The 19,445-nt window shown below is 41.0% G+C and overlaps 1 protein-coding gene and 1 long non-coding RNA gene across 2 annotated transcripts in view; one reads left to right on the forward strand and one right to left on the reverse strand.

Moving 5' to 3' along the window:
- The window catches only part of map1ab (microtubule-associated protein 1Ab), a 100,029-nt gene that overhangs the window by 13,758 nt on the left and 66,826 nt on the right, over window positions 1-19,445 (reverse strand). The window contains exons 3-8 of the mRNA XM_085778485.1: window positions 11,111-11,193; window positions 9,542-9,679; window positions 3,163-8,725; window positions 3,041-3,108; window positions 2,843-2,926; window positions 16-520 (exon numbers count right to left, since the gene is read on the reverse strand). Of these exons, the coding sequence (XP_085634611.1) occupies window positions 16-520; window positions 2,843-2,926; window positions 3,041-3,108; window positions 3,163-8,725; window positions 9,542-9,679; window positions 11,111-11,193 (6,441 nt within the window). The remainder of the gene's footprint in view (window positions 1-15; window positions 521-2,842; window positions 2,927-3,040; window positions 3,109-3,162; window positions 8,726-9,541; window positions 9,680-11,110; window positions 11,194-19,445) is intronic.
- On the forward strand, window positions 2,553-2,947 carry LOC146985490 (uncharacterized). Its single transcript, XR_015035974.1, has 3 exons — window positions 2,553-2,721; window positions 2,770-2,826; window positions 2,857-2,947. It is a non-coding gene; the product is annotated as an uncharacterized LOC146985490 (long non-coding RNA).

Below are 19,445 nucleotides of genomic sequence, written 5' to 3' on the forward strand. Positions count from 1 at the left end.
TGGATTCAACAACACTACTCTCCTGTTTGATGGCACCTTTAATTTCCTCCTCAACGGGCTCAACTTTAGGTGGCTCTTTATCTTTTGCATCCTTTGGTTGCACTGCAGTGGCTTCTGTGTCTTTCTCTGTCGTGGTGTCGTCCTCTTTGACCTTCAGTTCCCCCTCAGTCAGCTTGTGGTCAGAGGTGTCGCTCTCCCCCTGTTCTTTAAGCTCCTCTGTTTTTAACGGTTTGTCAGAGATGTCACTTTTTTCTACCTCTGTGTCGTCCTTTGATGTTTTGACAGTAGTATCAACAGTGTCTTCCACCTTCTGGTCCTTGATGGATACATAATCAAAAGTATCACTTTTGTCTTTCTCTTTTTCCATTTCTTCTTCTTTAACCTTGGACTCTGTATCATGAGTTTCCATTATTGGTGTTTCTTTTAACTCCTCCTTGATGGATTTTATATCAGGTGTGACTTCTTTTAATTCTATCTTCTCATCTGTGATGACTTCCAGGCCAGCACCGTCTTTGCTTTCCTGCTTTCCTGTATCTTTTTCCTCCTTTATGGGCTTGGTATCACATATTTCTTCCTTCACTTTTTCAGTGTCTTTTTCCTCCTTTTCAGGTTTGATGTCAGATGTTTCATCCTTCATTTTTTCTCGATCTTTTTCCTCTTTTCCGGGTTTGATGTCAGATATTTCTTCTTTAATTTTTTCTGCATCTTTTTCCTCCTTTTCAGGTTTAATGTCAATTACTTCCTTCATTTTTTCAGTGTCTTTTTCCTCCTTTTCGGGTTTGATGTCAGTTACCTCCTTTATTTTTTCTGCATCTTTTTCCTCCTTTACAGTTTTGATGTCAGTTACCTCTTTCACTTTTTCAGTGTCTTTTTCCTCCTTTTCGGGTTTGATGTCAGTTACCTCCTTTATTTTTTCTGCATCTTTTTCCTCCTTTACAGGTTTGATGTCAGTTACCTCTTTCACTATTTCAGTGTCTTTTTCCTCCTTTACAGTTTTGATGTCAGTTACCTCTTTCACTATTTCAGTGTCTTTTTCCTCCTTTTCGGGTTTAATGTCAGTTACTTCCATCATTTTTTCAGTGTCTTTTTCCTCCTTTACAGGTTTGATGTCAGATGTTTCTTCCTTTATTTTCTCTGTCTCCTTTTCTTCCTTTTCGGGTTTAATGTCAATTACTTCCTTCTCTTTTTCTGCATCTTTTTCCTCCTTTACAGGTTTGATGTCAGTTGCTTCCATCATTTTTTCAGTGTCTTTTTCCTCCTTTTCCAGTTTGATGTCAGTTACTTCCTTCTCTTTTTCTGCATCTTTTTCCTCCTTTACAGGTTTGATGTCAGTTGCTTCCATCATTTTTTCAGTGTCTTTTTCCTCCTTTTCCAGTTTGATGTCAGTTACTTCCTTCTCTTTTTCTGCATCTTTTTCCTCCTTTACAGGTTTGATGTCAGTTGCTTCCATCATTTTTTCAGTGTCTTTTTCCTCCTTTACAGGTTTGATGTCAGATTCCTTTATTTTCTCTGTCTCCTTTTCTTCCTTTTCGGGTTTAATGTCAATTACTTCCTTCTCTTTTTCTGTGTCTTTTTCCGCCTTTACGGTTTTGATGTCAGTTACTTCTATAATTTTTTCAGTGTCTTTTTCCTCCTTTTCGGGTTTGATGTCAGTTACTTCCTTTAATTTTTCTGCATCTTTTTCCGCCTTTACAGGTTCGATGTCAGATACTTCCTTCACTTTTTCAGTGTCTTTTTCCTCCTTTTCAGGTTTGATGTCAGATGTTTCTTCTTTTATTTTCTCTGTCTCCTTTTCCTCCTTTTCGGGTTTTATGTCAGTTACTTCCTTTAATTTTTCAGTGTCTTTTTCCTCCTTTTCCGGTTTGATGTCAGTTGCTTCCATCATTTTTTCAGTGCCTTTTTCCTCTGTTTCGAGTTTGATGTCAGATGTTTCTTCTTTTATTTTCTCGGTCTCCTTTTCTTCCTTTTCGGGTTTAATGTCAATTACTTCCTTCTCTTTTTCCGTATCTTTTTCCGCCTTTTCAGGTTTGATGTCAGTTACTTCCTTTAATTTTTCAATGTCTTTTTCCTCCTTTTCGGGTTTGATGTCAGTTACTTCCTTCACTTTTTCAGTGTCTCTTTCCTCCTTTTCGGGTTTGATATCAGAGATTTTTTCCTTTATTTTTTCAGTGTCTTTTTCCTCCGTTTCGGGTTTGATGTCAGATGTTTCTTCCTTTATTTTCTCGGTCTCCTTTTCTTCCTTTTCGGGTTTTATGTCACTTACTTCCTTTAATTTTTCAGTGTCTTTTTCCGGTTTGATGTCACTTACTTCCTTCACTTTTTCAGTTTCTTTTTCCTCCTCTTCCGATTTAATGGCAGTTACTTCCTTCACTTTTTCAGTGTCTATTTCCTCCTTTTCGGGTTTGATGTCAATTACTTCCTGTATTTTTTCAGTGTCTTTTTCCTCTTTTTCGGGTTTGATGTCAGATGTTTCTTCCTTTATTTTCTCGGTCTCCTTTTCTTCCTTTTCAGGTTTGATGTCACTTACTTCCTGTATTTTTTCAGTGTCTTTTTCGGATTCGATGTCAGTTACTTCCTTCACTTTTTCTGCATCTTTTTCATCCTTTTCGGGTTTGATGTCAATTACTTCCTTCACTTTTTCAGTGTCTTTTTCAGCCTTTTCATGTTTGATGTCAGATGTGTCTTCTGTCGATTTTTCAGTGTCTTTTTCTGCCTTTACGGGTTTGATGTCAGTTACTTCCTCCAACATCTTTTCAGTTTCCTTTTCAGGTTTAATGTCAGTTACTTCCTCCTTAATTTGTTCAGTTTCCTTTTCCTCCTTTTCATGTTTAATGTCAGTTACTTCCTCCTTTTCAGGTTTGATCTCAGATATTTCTTCCTTTATTTTTTCAGTGTCTATTTCAGGTGTGATGTCAGATGTTTCTTCCTTAATTATTTCTGTTTCTTTGAGTTTGATATCAGATGTTTGTTCCTCATGTTTTTCTATATCTTTTCCCTCCTTTTCAGATTTAATATCAGTACTAGGTTCCAGAATCGTCACTTCTTCCTCCTTGGATGATTTGACTGCTTTCTCCTTTTCTTCTTCTATTGATTCAGCAACACAGATATCTTTACTGACATCTCTTTCTTTTTCATCTTGCATGGTGGGTTTAGCAACAAAACTGTCAGCCTTTGTGCTTGTTTCATCCTCAGGTGTTTTGACAGTGGAAATGATTACATCTGTCTCTTCTTCAATCTTAGGTTTGATGTGAAAAGGGACATCTTTGTCTTTACTTATCTCTTGCTCTTTTTCTTTTTCTTCCTCTGGTTTGGCAGCATCCTTAAGTGTTTCCTTTACCTCTACCTTGGCTGTTGTAGCAGAGGAATCAACATCTTTACACACCATTAGGTTTTCTTCCTCCATCTTGGTAAGCTGGATGCAGATGGTATCATCTTTGCTTTCCTTTTCTTCCTTTTCCACTGCAACTGTTGGTTTGACGAACAAAGTATCTTCCTTACATGGCAGTTCATCTTTTTCCTCTTCTTTTACAGTACATGTTATAGCAGCAGTATCATCTTTGCTTATGTCATCCTTCTTAACTTCTTCTGCTGTAGGTTTGAAGACCAGGGAATCATCCTTAATTTCCGTCTTTTCTTTTTCCTGCTCCGTGGGAGGTTTTGTGTCCAAGCTATCATCTTGAACCGTTATGTCTTGTTCTGTGGTTGGCTCGGCAACAAGAAGTTCATCTTTACTCACAGTTACATCCTTTTCCTCCTCCTTAGTGAGGATTGTGGTGATGGCATCTTTACAAACTTCTTGCCCCTTTTCTTCCTTCACAGTGACAGCAGATGTATCATCTTTACCTGAGGTTTTTTCTTCTTGTTCAGCAACAGTGATGTCACCTAACTCTTTCTTCAAATCTTTCTGTTCATCAGTAAAGGGCTTAGTAGCAGAGACATCTGTCTTGTCCATCTCTTTCTCTTCTTTCTTAATGTCTGCCTCTTTAATTTCAGATATTTCTGTCTCTATTTTCTTTTCCTCATCTTTAGTGGGCTCTTGAAAGGGAATATCGTCTTTCTTTGCCTCAACAGGCTCATCCTCAACAGGTTTGATATCTCCAATGTGGACCTCTTCAATCTCTTTCTCTTCAGGCGTTATAGAGCTAATAACAATCTTATCAACCTTTTCCATTTCCTCCTTCTTCTCCTCTTTAACAGCTTTGGTGTCTGCATCTTCGATCTTTTCCATCTCTTTCTCTTCTGTCTTTGTGGAGCTAATATCAACTGTACCAACCTTTTCTGTCTCTTTCTCCCCGATGTCGATGTCTGTGTCTTGGATCTTTTCAAACTTTTTCTCTTCAGCCTTTACAGATGTAATATCAACTGTATCAACCGTTTCAGTCTCTTTCTTTTCCTCCTCTTTCAAAAGTTTACTATCAGACACATAATCCTTCTTAACTTCTGTCTCCTTTACCTCAGCTTTGTCTTTGAGGTCAAAATCATCATCTTTTTGCGTGACTTTCTGCTCTTCATCTTTGATTAGTTTGGCTTCTGAAGCAAAAATTTCCATCTCTGCGTCTTGAGTAGTTTTAAATTCAGGAGTCTGGACTTTTTCAGGCTCTTTTTCATCTGTACTGATGACAATGTCTTTTTCAGTTTGCTGGTCCTTCACAGGTGTAATATCACAAGTAACATCCTTAACTTCCTCCTTCTTGTCCATGATGGATGTGACTGCAGAAATGTCTTCTTTGATGACAGACTCCTCTTTCTCCTCATCTTTTTCTTTCTCTGGCTCCACCTTGATGATCTTAACTGCAGATTTATCATCATGATCATCATCGTCATCCTTCTTGTTCTCATCATCGTCATCGTCTAAGAAATGACTCTCCCGCTCTGGAGATTTACCTGCAACAGGCACTTTAGGTTCTTTGTCTTTGAGCCCAACATCTTCCTCACGTTGTGCGGATGAGACGGGGGAATCCCTCCCTGATGTGGGTGGTTGAACTTCTGTTGAAGATGCAGCAACAATAGGGATTGTTTCTTCCTGTTTGCCTTCATATTTTGGCACGGGTGTAATGTCTTTTTCTGGCTCCATCATCAGTGGAGCCTCTTTGATGTCCTTTTCAAGCGTTTTTTCCAAAGATGCTGCAGCTTCTACATGTTGATCTGCTTTCTGTTTGTCAGCATCTTTTTGTGTCTCTGTTTCTGCCTCATCTTTCTTTTTAGTTTCTTCAGTTGTAGTGACGACAGCGAGAACCTCCTCTTGCTTTTGCAGCTCCAGGACGGGGAAAGCCTTCATCTTGTCCTCCACTGGTGACTGACAGATCGGAGAGTGAGCTGGACTAGAGGGTCCAGACTGTGGAGGGGAGGCCATTTTCACAGTGATATCATCTGGACTGAAGCAACGATCCTCACTCTCTGAAGTTACCGAGTCTGATCCAAAAGGTCTGGTAGGCACGACAGATGAAACATCTTTAGGTGCAACTGCATATATATTTTCCTCTTCCACTGGAAGATGAGCTGGTTTGGTGTCCTGTGTAGGCTTGGAAACAGGAGACACAGAGCGCGCAAGCGTTTCAATGTCTTTCTCTTTCTCCTGTAAGATTTGGGATGAAGCATAGCCCTCCTGAAGTTTTTCAAGTGAAATCTCAACGTTGGGAGTTTGGTCTTCTTCCTCTTCTTCTTCCTCTTCCTCTTCCTCCTCAGCATGAGGAGCTTTAGCCTCGGCCTTTACTTCTGTTACAGGAAGCTGTATGTCTTCTGATGGAGACTTGGTTTGTTTGTCGTCTTCTAAGGAAGGCGGTGAAAGAGTTCCAGCAGAGAGTGGAAGCTCTTTGCCTTGCGAAGCGTCCGGTGGGGTCGGTAGGGCAACGGGGCTTTTGGGTGGTTCCTCAGCCTGGGGCGTTACAGCAGATGCTACAGACTGATCTTCGGCAATAGAAGTAGGGAAGGAGGATATTTTGTCGTACTCTGTGATGGAAGTTGCAGAGGACACGTGTTCCTCTTCTGCTAGAGGAGCGGTGATGATGTTGGTGAACACAGATACCTGCTCCTGCACGGCGGGGATGAAGCCTTTGTCGGTCAGGGCTGCAGCTTGTATCTCTCGCATACCGTGAATGTTGACGAAGGATTCGGTCTGGTCTGGAACAGAGATGTCGTAGGCACCGACGTCGTATTGAAGGTGTGGAATCCTCTCCTCCGCCTCTTCGTGAATCTCCTCGTCGGAGATGGTCTGTTCTGTCTCAGAGTATCCAGGGATGGTTTCATCCTGGATGTAGGAGACGGGTTCAGCTGCCGCGGCCCCCTGAGCCACTGAGGTTATGGGCGCTGTGGCCCCTCCCACATGAGACAGGTAGCCTTCCTCCTCTTCGTCCTCGTATTTAGCTGTCTCAGCAGTTTTGCTTTCAGAGATCATTTGCTCTTCGCCCTCATCTTCAGGTTTGTCTTTGATCTCTTCATCTGCTATGACATCCAGATCCTCCACCTCCTCCAGTTCAGCTTTCTCCACTGCCTCCTCTTCCTCCTCTTCCTCTGGCAGTTCCTTGGATGGAGGTAAGTGGAACTGCTCTTGTGTTACAACTGTAGCTGAGACAGTTTCTGATTTCTCCATTTCTTCTATCTCATGTTTTCTATCAAGCCCATCATCTTTTGCTTCCCTCAAATTTGATTCATCTTCCTCCTCGCCTATTCCCATATCCTCCTCCTCTTCCTCCTCTGTTTTCTTTTCAGCAGCTGGGGCTGTTTGCTCCTCCTCCTCCTCCTCTTCCTCATCCTGAGTTGCTGCTCCCTCATCCTCAAACTTTTGGGCCTCCTCTAATTCTCTCTCTTGTGTCGATTCCTTGTCTTTGTCTTCAGCTTCGGTTTTGGCCTCTGGGGCTGTTACCTCGGTCTCAGGAGACTTTGAGGCAGCTGGGATTTCAGGTCGAGTTTCGTCTTCTTCCTCCTTCTCTTGTGCCGGAGGCTCAGGTGAAACCTCGGAGCTTTCTGGCGGTTCTGCTGATACAGCTACAACCTCAGCTTTTTTCAGTTTCTCGAAATCCTGGGTGAGGTCTTCAGGTGTGGAAGGAGCCGACGTGCCCTCCACAGCTCCGTTCTGGACGGGTTCAGGTTGAATGACTTCAGCTTTTGGCTCCTCTGGTTTAGGTTCAGCCTTAGCTGCTTTGATTTTTCCAGTTTTGGCTTTACTTGACGCTTTAGCCTTATGTAATGTCTTTCTGACCTCTGGTGTCAGTGGTTTTAGGTCCGGCTTTGTGATTTTTCTCAGCTCAGGTTTGGATGCGTCCTTCTTTTTGTCCTCTTTGGATTTCACATCTTTCTTTTCATCTTTTTTACCAGAGTCATCTTTTTTTACTTTCTTGATTTCTTTTTTTTCCTTGTCCTTTTTCTCATCCATTTTTGACACCCTTTCCTTCGAATGCTTTTTTAAGGATTTTTCTTTCAAGAGTTTTTTCTTCTCCGGCACATCGGCCTTGGATTTTGTTGTCTTGGTCGGCTTTTTCTCTTCTTTTTTCTCTGATATATTGTCTTTCACAGAGTCGCTCTTTGCCTCTGTGGCAGCTGACATATCATCTTGTCCGTCAGTTTCCTTCTTTGTTGACTTTGCAGTAGTCTTTGGGGAGGATTTTAGACTCTCTTTACTATCTGTTCTTTGTTTTAACTTGGTTTGTTTAACGACAGAGGGCGGAGCTCCTGAGGCAATGTCCTTTTGTGTGGCTACAGGATAGCGCAAGAAGTCAAGGTGCTTTAATTTTTCCAGCCCCTCCAGGATCTTGTTTTGTGGTGCATTTCCAGGGAACAGCACTCTAACGATCTTTTCTGCAGGGTTGGCAGGGAGCCAGACGACTAAGGCTGTAACTGATGTCAGGTAGGGCACAGATATTTCTCCTTCTTTCCCATTGGGCAGCACAATGCCGGTTTTGGCCTTGCTGTTTCCAGCCCACTTCTGCATTAAGAACTGCATCTCTTTACTGTCTTTGACGGGGTTGAGGATATACATGTCTAACCTGCCCACTCCCATCTTGTGGAACAGAGTAATGGGCTCAATAGTGTTGCTGACCACTCGGAAGAGAGGTTCTGGTTTGATTGCTAGTTTGTTAAGGTACTGCAGAGTTAGTGAGGCCTCTTCGATGCTGCGTTTCACTTTGAGGTTCGATTCTGACGTACGGAGCTTCTCCGGTACGTTGAAGAAAACCACGCCCAGTTCAGGGGAGATCAGGTTCTTCATCCAGTCGCTGTAGTTGGTGGAGCCTTGAGACTGCTCCTCCTCCTGCTCGGCGATCTTCCTCTGAAGGAGCCCATTGATTCCTGGGAGATTGTCAGCGCCGATGTGTGTGAGTAGAATTGAGTCAATGCGGTCCAAGTGACGCACAAGTTTCCAGAAACAGGATTTCCGTTCAGAGCCTCCATCCACTAAGATGTTGAAGCCGTTGACGGCGAAGAGGGCGGAGTCTCCTCGTCCACCGGGGAAGATGTAGCAACACGGCTTGGACAGTTTCAGGAAGCCTCCGGAGGTGGGAGGCTCCAGGAGGTCGAACGGTGAAGGGACGTCCACCGTCTCAGAGATGTACTCTGTGAACTCGGTGACGCCCTCCATCTTGCGGAGAACGGGTTCAGGGTTTAGTCTGTATTCCAGGAACTCCCTTAGGGTCTGCTGCTGTCCCAGGGAGCTCCAGCCCACCTCCCCGCGGCAGGACACAGTAAGTGTAGCCTGCTGCTTGGGGGCTGTTGTGCCCAGTAATTCCCTGACCTGCAGGTAAGACAGCCAGACATATCAGTCAATGATGCATTCACAAATGTGATAAACTTGTGTTGTACAAATAAAGACTAATAAAGTTATGCTTTGTTGCAGTTGTCAGAAGACAATCTTTAAAAAAAAAATGTATTCTTAGAAAGAAAACCATTTTTCCAACTGAACACTGTGTCAGTTGGGGTACAAATACCTGTCTCTCCTATAATCCTTTGTATGATGAAACTAGTTTCTATTTGTTTATGGACAAACTACAAGAGATGAAGGAGTAGGGCTACACATAGATTTGCTCCTCTTCTTCTTTATTCATCTTAAACATCACACTAAGCATCTGATATAATCATTACATAATGCTGTATTCAAGTCATTATCTGTATCACATGTATTGTTCTCTCCTTGCTTTTCTCATTGTTGCACCATCTAGTGGGCAAATAAAAAATAACAAAATATCAATTACCCTTTAGCATAAGCATAAACCTCAATAAAATGAATAGATGAACTTAAATTGTGAAGAGAACACTGATTTTTCACTCACTGTTGATGTGTTTATATATCCAAAGAGTTTCTAGTTTCAAACACAGTATGTATTTGAGAGTGTATATTAAGTGGATGAAAACACAGGGCCGTGGTCCAACATGACATTGTTTGAATAAAGAGGAGCAAGTCACTGTGCACTGTCCTCCTCTACTGAGGGAACAACAAATACATTTCTTGCATCTATCACAGTGATTACTCATTAAACAACGATTGTTCTCCAGTTTATAAATCATTGTTGTGATTGTTCTTAAATGTTAGAGGACGGCAGATTGGACTCACCCCAGGATCAGTAAAGACACATGAGAAGGTCTGGTAGGTGAAAACCCCAGTCTGGAGAAGAAGGCCACCGTGATCTGAGCTCTGGCCGCTCAAGACCAGGAGCTTGTGTCCTGCTGAGTCTGTGACTAGAGACTGGATCTGGGACAGACACACACAGGAAGAGAGGACAGAGGACAGGTGAAGGACAGACAACGGCTGCCAAGAGAGAAAATAAATACCAGTGTCACTAACAAAAGAGGATTCATTGTAAAATGTGTCAAAGTTATGAAGATTGATTTTCTTTTTTTTCAAAAATACAGAAATGTTAACGACTCTGAAGTCTTTTTCTTACTTCCCCTGGTGAAGAGGTGATTCTGGTGATGAGGAGGAGGAGGAGCGTCTGATCTCAGAACTATTCTGGTAGTGACTGACTGTGCTTGTAGCTCGAATATTAAAAACTGTCAAGTACCAAACAGGAACATGGTGCCTGGCTGGATTCATTATCTAGATTTCTGTGATGAGACAGGTCCCAGTTTAAATCATAACCTCTAGATTTGCACAGTAAAGATATCATACAGAGACATGTTTATATGGTGCTGGGCCTGGCATGCACTGAAATGTCAAAGACATACAAATAATATATATAATATAATTAAGTATATTTTGGGGGCATTTGCCTTTAATTGATAGTTCTTAATGGAGAGAGACAGGAAATGGGGAGGCAGAGAGAGGGGGAATGACATGCAGCAAAGGGATTCGAGTCGGGATTCGATACGAGAAGCTGCTCTACCAACTGAGATAAACAACACCCCAAATATGTGGTTTAAGGTCATTTAGAAACAGTGTCAGTGTACATACTGTATAGTGTGCCATTCAGTAAAGACAGTATCTTGGTCACCTATTGGTTTACAAGAATTTTACAGAATCCAAATTTATGGTTTTGTGTAAAAATGAGTGATGCATTGATTGGGTTATAGAAAAAACATTGTTTCAGTATCATTAGAAAACCCACTGGCAATAAGGTTAAAAGTCACAAACAACAAATGTGAGCATGTGTACTTACTACACTGCCCGTCCAAAAAAAAGTCACCACTTGGATTGAACTAAAGCTAATAGATAAGAGCCTCCCATTGGATAATTACTGCATGGATGATTATGTTTCAGCTGGCAACAACTTATCTAACCCTAACTGATGCAGTCTCATTTCTTAAACAACCATGTTGGACGACACATCCTGTTGTCATGGAAAATGTTTCAGAAGGGTCAAATTATTGGCATTAAGCAAATAAAACATCTAAGGAGACTGCTGACAACACATTATTAAAGACTGGAAGGATAGTGGTCCAATGTGACCACAGAGTCCAGACCTGAACCCCATGGAGAATCTTTGAAAAATAAATCCAACTTTGGACAGAAATAAATATTGTGACATGGCAGAAGCTTTTTAAAATGATGCCACAGCAACTGCACGCTGAAATCAAAGCTAAAGGCAGTCCAACGAAATATTAGAGTACGTGCCTTTTTTTCTGGGATGGGCAGTGTATGTAAGTGTACTGTACATGTACTTCAGCTCAGAGCATGTTGACTTACCTCTGATACAACAGTGTCTACTGAAGGGTTGACGAGCACCACGCTCTCTAGGACATCACTTCTGTGGTGGAGCGTCCTCTGTCCTGGAAGAGATAAACACACACAAACACACCAGGTCAACTCATGTCACAGGGAGGGTCATTAAATCACCCAGACACGACGGCTGGACGAGGTAAACAAGTTGACCTGACACTCACTCGTCTAGCCTGAAGACGTCCTGCTGGACCCCGTCCAGACCTGATCTGGAAAAGCTCTTTGAGTCACAGAGAGATTTACTACTGCAGTCTGCATCGTACTATACTGTATGTGGGGCAATCACCATATAGAGACAGGCAACCCACTTTGTGCATCAACACAGGAACAGAAGTTGGAACAGGAAATAGGTCACTGATGTCTGTGGGGTGAAGTTTAAAATGAAAGCTATAAGCACAACAACACACGCTGCATTTCCAGTTCCTACCAAGTATTATTAAACTTGATTTCATGCTTCTCCGTTGCTTGACTTAGTTTATTTGTTGCTCTGTTCGTGTTACTTTCAGTTTGTCTTTGTATGTATGAATGTGTTTGTATATGTTTTTATATGTATATGACTATATAGAGAGATAAAGAGTAGTAATCATATGTTAGAATAAATCTATATGTATATAAATATATATTAGAATAAATCCAGTTAAATAACTCATAAAGTAATTTATTGTATAGACTATAATGACTAGATAATTTGATAGATAATTTATGAATAAGGGGTGGGAGTAAATAATAACTTCTTCCCACTCCTTTTCGGATATGAAAAAAAATAAATAAAAAAAATAAAATTATCTTTATTTTCAATTTATTTTATTTTATTTTATTTTTTTGTTCATATGTTGTCTTTGCAAAGTTTTTATTTGTTATGTCTGTCCATTTCTGTATTATGTTTTATTTCTTTTAACGTGTCCGAAATAAAATTAAACTAACTAACTAACTTGTGGCTATGGACAGAAACATCAGCCACTTGCGAGCTGAAAAACAGTCTGCATTCTTCATTATGGGCCGAGACTAAACAATTCTGTAAGAGACGAATGGAGAGTGTTGGGCATAGAAAGCCCAACACAAAGATTATAATATAAATCACAAAATACATTTGATTGTGAAGCACATTTCCATACATGCTGATGCATATTCAACATAATTACGCAGCAACACTCGGTTCCACTCAGAGGTGATGTTAAGCTTTTAATTCCCCTTTGTTTCAGCACAGATGCAGGCTCTAATATTAGAGAGCTCTAATAATAGGGAGGTCTCGGTGACTCCAGCATCTACAGGGATCTTCAGTGCATCCCCTGAGTTTGCAGTGTCTTTTTAGGATCTGGGCTGTCAACATGTGTTTTCCATAAAAGACCTTGATGCCAGTCATTCTCAGCTCACATTACACTGGCAAATTTTTATAAAGAGGGATTATCAACACTTAAGCAGCATTGAGACTGATTGAAGAAGTCATTTCACACGTTAAAGAGAAAAGTCATTGCTGAAACGATTCAGCTTCTGTATCAATAAGGTAATCAGAGCGGAGCTCACACATCTGGAGCGTCTGGGAGTCTGAGGGAGAAGCATCAATAAGCAGCCGTTAACTCTGCTTCAGCTGACGATTGTACTTTATTTGTCGAAAAGATTGGAGCTGAATCAAATCATGTTATATTCAACCGCATTATCCTCTTATCCAGAGAATATTCATGTGACATTTTGATGTGGAGAGGTTGACTCACAGTTCAGAATATATTCAGATTATGAAAACTATGAAGTCAGACAAACTGAAGGGAAGACAAAAGTGTTCATCCTGTCTGTGTAGTAACAGGTTATAGTCTACTTGCCAGCCCATAGGGCCCCATTGTGAACCAGTATTCAGAAACTGCCGGATGCTAACTTATATCTATTGGGCAATTAGCATAACTGACACAATTAGCATAAATTAGCATAATTGCCTATATGGGCAATATTTCAACAAAATTGACTTGGCTGATCTGGGCAATATTGGAGTGGTTTTAGGGGTTATTGATGATGCTGAATCCATTTCTGACATTTTCAAAATTCATGGCTGTCTAAAGACCAGCTTTTTACAGTCCGGTCGGCCATGATGGAAGGAGACGCTATCGGTTGCCAGGGGCAACGTCATCAGAACAGCACAGAGACGGACTAAATTCTAGCTCTTTTTTGCGCCAACAGATCAACAAATTACAAGAAAGAATAAGGAGAAAGTAAATCACTGGAGCAGTTTTTAACACAGCAGTGATTTCCAGGCATTGTAAAACAGTAAATTACGGAGTAGACGATTTTGTTTTGCCCATAGACTAGTAAGGCTTTTGCCACCGGAATCCTTCCATCATGGCGGAGCAGGGGGGTGGGGCTCTGAGCTGTGACGACAACTCCTCACTCTCAATAACACTGACCATGTTCATCTATTTGAAATATTTCATGGACACAAACATATGGGGGGGAAAATAAGTAGAAAGTTTTTAGTTTTGAGAAATGTAACATTTTTCATAAGAACACAGCTGTCACCACAATATGGCACCAGAGTTAAATAATCAATGTACTGTACAGCGTATCTCCACTTGTTCACTGTTCCATAAAACTGAATCTTTCTCTCCAGTTTTCTCTTAGTTCTTTATATCTGATACTATTTATTTACATCTCACACAGTCTGGTTTTCTCCTCCTTTGTCTATTTTCTTCAGTTGAAGCTAATTTTATTGCTTAATTTCTGTTCTAATGTTTGTGTCTCTTTGTTTTATGTCGTCTTGTGTTTCTTGATGATGCCTTTTTATATTGTAAATCATTATGAATTGCTTTATTGTTTTAGGTTTTACAAATAAATCTAAATGATTACAGTTTTTTAAAGTACATATTTTTGGCTTTTCCATGCCTTTATTAGATAGTACAGTTGAGAGAGACAGGAAATTGGGAGGCAGAGAGAGGTGGAATGACATGCAGGAAAGGGCCGCCTGATGCGGGATTCGAACCGGGGCCGCCTGCAGCGAGGACTGTTTTTTATTTTGTTGTTAATTGTACTTGTTTTGTTTCATCATGTTTAATTCTAATTCTTTTATGAACGTGAACTGCACATTGCATGAAATATGCTGCAGTTACAGTAAACTGGGCCACAACGAATCGGAAAAGAAAGTGGCAGTGTTGCACAGATAAATACAAAGACAAAAACATGAAGCTACAAATAAGAAGCTGAGAGTTGGAAATTGAATGAAAATCCAACTAAATCGACTAATAAACACAATATATATTCACAGTACAATATGAACACTTAACTAAAAACCCAATATTCAGAGAGCATCACTGTGAAACTAGAGGACATGTTTGGCTCTGTTGAATTACCATGGCAACACAGTGACAACCATATGTTTCTTTTCTGCCTGCACACTCCAGTTACTGTGACGAATGTGAGATAGAAAATGAGTTTTATTAAACTGACCGCAGCATGGAGCGATAGAGAGAGAGGAGAGAGAGAGAGGAGCTGATTGAAGGCGTTTGTTGATGATCCAGAACGACACCCTTCAGTTCTGGTGGAGAAGTCAGGAGAAGTTCAAACACTTCATCAGATCTGCCCACAGATGCATCCGATTTCACACCAGCAGCTCCACGCGGCGTCGCTGACGACTGATTTGCCAGTTTGCTTTGGTACTTTCAAAAAGCACAACACACAACAACAGACAACACTGATGCAACCTCATCAAAGCAGACACCGGATACACACCGGCATCGTGCTGCAGATATATGTGAATCTGCAGAGCCGCTTTCGGGAAGGAGCGAAGCCCAGAGAGACTTGGGCTTCTCCCCGTGACCTCCCGATGTGCTTCTGGCAGGTGAGACGGAGCAGAGGAGAGGCTGCATTAGCTGCAGTAGCTGGCTCGCCTGCAGGGTGACTGCTGGCTGACGCTGCAGACTGGTACAATGTGATACTACCACAACAAAGACACTCTGAGTCAGTCTCAAACGCTGCCGTTTGCCCCCCGAGCGATCGGATAACATCAACAATGCAGAGCGGGCTGAGAGGCCTGTCACTGCCACCGAGGCTCCGGTCCTCTCAGGTCAGCTTCACTTTCACTCACAGCTAATGGACGGGGATCTGCAGAGGTGACACCGGTGCACACAGAGTTTAACAGGTCCTGTCATACTTTATTTATAAATGACTCAGGCTACGATGATTATTATTCATGATGTTTTCAGCTGCAGGCATTTTAGTCAGCGATTATCACGTACATGATCCTCACACCTTCTTACAGCTGCACTCTGTGTAAGAAACCGGACAGCAAATGTTGCGTGTTAGATTGGAGGATTGAATTCTTTTCTTTGTTGTACATGACAGTAAACTGAATATCTTTGGATCTTCAGATTCTTATTGAGGGGGAAACTTTAACAGGTATTTTCCAATATTATCTGGTATTCTATGGATAAAACAAATAATTCAGTAATAAAAAATCTATAATCTTCAGATGATTGATAATTGAATGGTTCGTTGCAGCCCTGCTGATGTATGGACATGGCAAAGTACATGAGGACTTAACATAAAGATCAAGCACAGGGCAGAAAATGGACATTCAACTTCATACAGAATGACAACATGAGCCTCCAGTCAGAGAATTCAATTATTCAGCTTATGAAACTTTTTTTTAAATCAGGTTCAAAAAGGTTTCAGACATCCTTACTGTCAGAAGCAGGTGCTAGTGACGGCGACTTTACAAGAGTAAGTAAGAAAGAAAGTAAATGTAATTTATATAGCACTTTTCATAGATAAAATCACAAAGTGCTTTACAACAAGGATAAAATGCAATAAAAAAGAGCTTCAGCTATGGCTGTGTTTTCAAGACAAGAGGTTATAACAGCATGGGCAAACTAAGGCCCACGGGCCACATGTGGCCCATTGGGCTTTTTAATCCAGCCCGTCACATATTGGTACAAAATTGTCCAAATTATAGCAAAGACCACACATTTTGATGCACTGGCAAAAAAACAGTGACCAACAACACTGCTGCCACTAAAACTGAATGTAATTTGAATGTAAGTTTTTTTTTACTTTTAGGTAATGACTTTTACATGTCATTTATAGGTTCACACTCTCCATCCATTTAACACTGGCCCGTCAAATGTTCAAACTTGTTGGGGTTTGATATGAAGACCATTATTATAATAAAGAGAAAGTTAAAAGAAATTTTTCAACAAAGTAAAGATAGATGGGCATTAGATATTTGGGGTAAAACAAAGCTGCGCACATATTGTGAAATAAAGCATGTATTTGGGCCAGAAAGTTATGATTTGTTTTGTATAATTTGTCTAAAAAGGAAAGATCCCTGTGTGCTCAAATTAGAGCCGGTATACGATACGTAGGCATAGCAGAAGAGGATGTATCTCAAAGATGTGGAGAATGAAATGCATTTTGTGTTGTACTGAACATTATACTGTATGAGTCTGTCAGACAAAGACTGTTTAGTAAGGTAGACCTAAAAAAAAATGAATTTGTGTGGTTGGACGACGTGGAGAAGCTGAAGCGTCTTTTTCAGTTTGATATATTTGCATTTTCTTTGTATCTTGAAAAGGCCTCGGCTATGAGAGGAAGAGCTATATACAGATGAATGTTGTTAGTAGTTGTTGTTTATGTAGGCTACATACCAATAGGAAGGAGGACTGTATAGTTTTTGATGTTCTTAGTAAATGTGTCTTGTCATTCATTCACCAAGCAGGACCGAGGAGCTGGCTAGCATGTTAACTTCAATAGAAGATTGTCATGGCTGTCCACCTCTGGATACAGATGTGGGTGAATGAGGGAATGAATTTTGATGCTGTACTTTCATTGAACACTGTTTCTTATAGAATGAGAGATAAACAGTTGCTAATGCTGGCTATGTAGCAATCAAAAAGAATAGTACAAATAAGTCCTTTAAGCTGCTGAGAATCAAGATCTTAACTTTCTGTATTTCATTATTTAGTGTGATCCACACTCTCCTCCATCACTGGCCTGTAACAAAGATCTGCTTAGTGCTGCAGAGACTAAAGACAGCAGATGTGAAATGAGAAATCTGCAGAGGATGTGAGATGGTTGCAGGCAAGTGAATGTTTGGGCTCTTTGTTTAGTCAACCCTCCCACTGAAGACATGGAACAGCAGCAATGAAATGGATACGTTTTTATTTGCGTTTTCCTCAGATGTAATTTTCACTGGCTCTGGTTTACTGTTCAACAATGTTGGCTTGATGTAAAATGTGGGTGTTTTATCACAGCCTCTGTTTGTGTTACTTTTCAGGACAACGTATCCCACAAAAATCATGACATAAACCAAAATGTACCCACGGTTTAAATTTTGAATGCTTAAATGCTTTTCCACGGTTTCCATTGATGACAAATACAGCCGGGATTAATAATGTTTTTTTTGTATTGGAATTCTGTATTTGTCTGTGTCAACACTTAAAAGTGAAGTAATAACATGATTTTCCAACAAATATCTGAGGATAAACCCACAAACCTACGTCACCCCTGTACAAACAATTCAAGAAAGAGGTCTATGGCTGTGTGAGAAGGTCCACACAGTCGTCTCATCATAACACACTGAGATACTGAACCAACGGGGTGGACTGACCAACTGTGTTCCCACAAACACAATGCTGCATAACACTGTAAATCTGCATATTAACAGCTCTGTCCACACTGTTCAAGCTCCTTATTTACAAAATGATGAATGAGCCGGGCCTAAAGAAAAGCTGTCACACAGAGAAGACTGATGCATCTCTCATTGACTTGAGTGAAGGTGTTAATCTCTGCAGTGCGCCAGACACGCCTCGCCTGAACTCATCTGAACCTCCTGTCTGTCTACACACCGGCACGTCAGCCTTTATTCATCCCCAGATAGCAAAATGACATTGAATCAACGTTGAAGTATGGTCAGGCAGCTACGTTGAATCAACATTGATTCCCGACATTTAATCAACATTGAAAGCGCTCGTTATGATAGATGTTGAATCAACGTCATATTTTCAACCATTAAGCGATACTGAATCAACACTGATTCAACGTTCATCTAAAAGCAATCTGCTGCTATATTTTTAGTTGATTTTACATTGAAAACATGTTACTGAATCGACTGTTATCTAAATGGAAGTATCTGTGTTAATTGTAGGCAGATATAAATGTTATTTTAGTCCAAAAATATGGAATCATACTAAAGATATTCGAATAACTGAAAAAAGTGACAGAAAACAGGCTTTTAATATTCAAGGTTTATTCTGAAAAGGCAAGTTTATGTGAAAACATATGACTTAGTTCTCCTAGTTTTATCAGTCTCCCGATCGGAGCCGTGGCACCGCACATGAAATAACAACGCTACGAGCAAAACAAAAACATAGAGCTTGACTCGGGGAACTACCGCACACATAGGAGCCATTACATTGTACAGCCAGCATTTTATTAATTATTAATGACAATAATAATCGATTTAACTTATAATGCACTTTTCATTCAAAGAAAGGCTCGCTCACCAGAGGGCATAACGTTACCTAATCCATACAGCTGTTAGTTAAAGGTGTTCAGGCCTGTTTTAAAGAGTCCAGTCTTTGTGCTGCTGTCCTCAGCTGGATGAGGAGGCAGCTCCAGAGGTGTCCCCCCGGTACACAGCCTGGTGGTGGGGGTCCGGAGGAGCAGCTGTCTGCGGGTGGACTGTGTGTGGAGTGATGAGTTGTTGTAGAAGGAGACGTGTGTCTGTTGATGCACTTGTGGCTGAGCAGCTGAGCAGCAGGACTTTGTAGTGGAACCGGGATGGGACCGGGAGCCGGGATAGGGAGGTCCGGGGTTATGTGCTCATCTTCACGGACTCTTCCCGGCAGCGCTGCGTCCTAGACGGAGGCATGGCTCAGCCTCTCACACCTTTTAACCTACATGTAAAACAAACAAAATGTCAGGCAATTGTCATTGATTATTTTGTCACGTAAATAAGCGTTTCCCTGACACAGGACGTCCGAGCTGCTGCTGAGACGCTCCGGTCGCCGGTAATTCACAAAGCTCAGGTGGAGCTGCGCTAACGGTAGCTGCTCCAGCCACAACACAGACCAGCAGCTTTACAGTTACCGGTAGCTATGCCACTAGGTCTCACGCCGAAAACTAGTCTAAAAGCCTTTGGTGGATGTCGAATGCTATTTTAGACCGTGTATTGTATAATATTTACTCTCAAATTAACAGTTTTTATCACTCACCTGGACAGCTAAACCGAAGCTGTATGCTTGAAAACGTGCCAGTTAAAATACATCATGAACAAAATTTAATAAACTCCATTAAGCAAAAAACACAGCTATCTTTATAATCA

This window comes from Trachurus japonicus, chromosome 6 (assembly GCF_045865225.1).
Source record: "Trachurus japonicus isolate A0001 chromosome 6, Traja_1.0".
Taxonomy (NCBI): domain Eukaryota; kingdom Metazoa; phylum Chordata; class Actinopteri; order Carangiformes; family Carangidae; genus Trachurus; species Trachurus japonicus.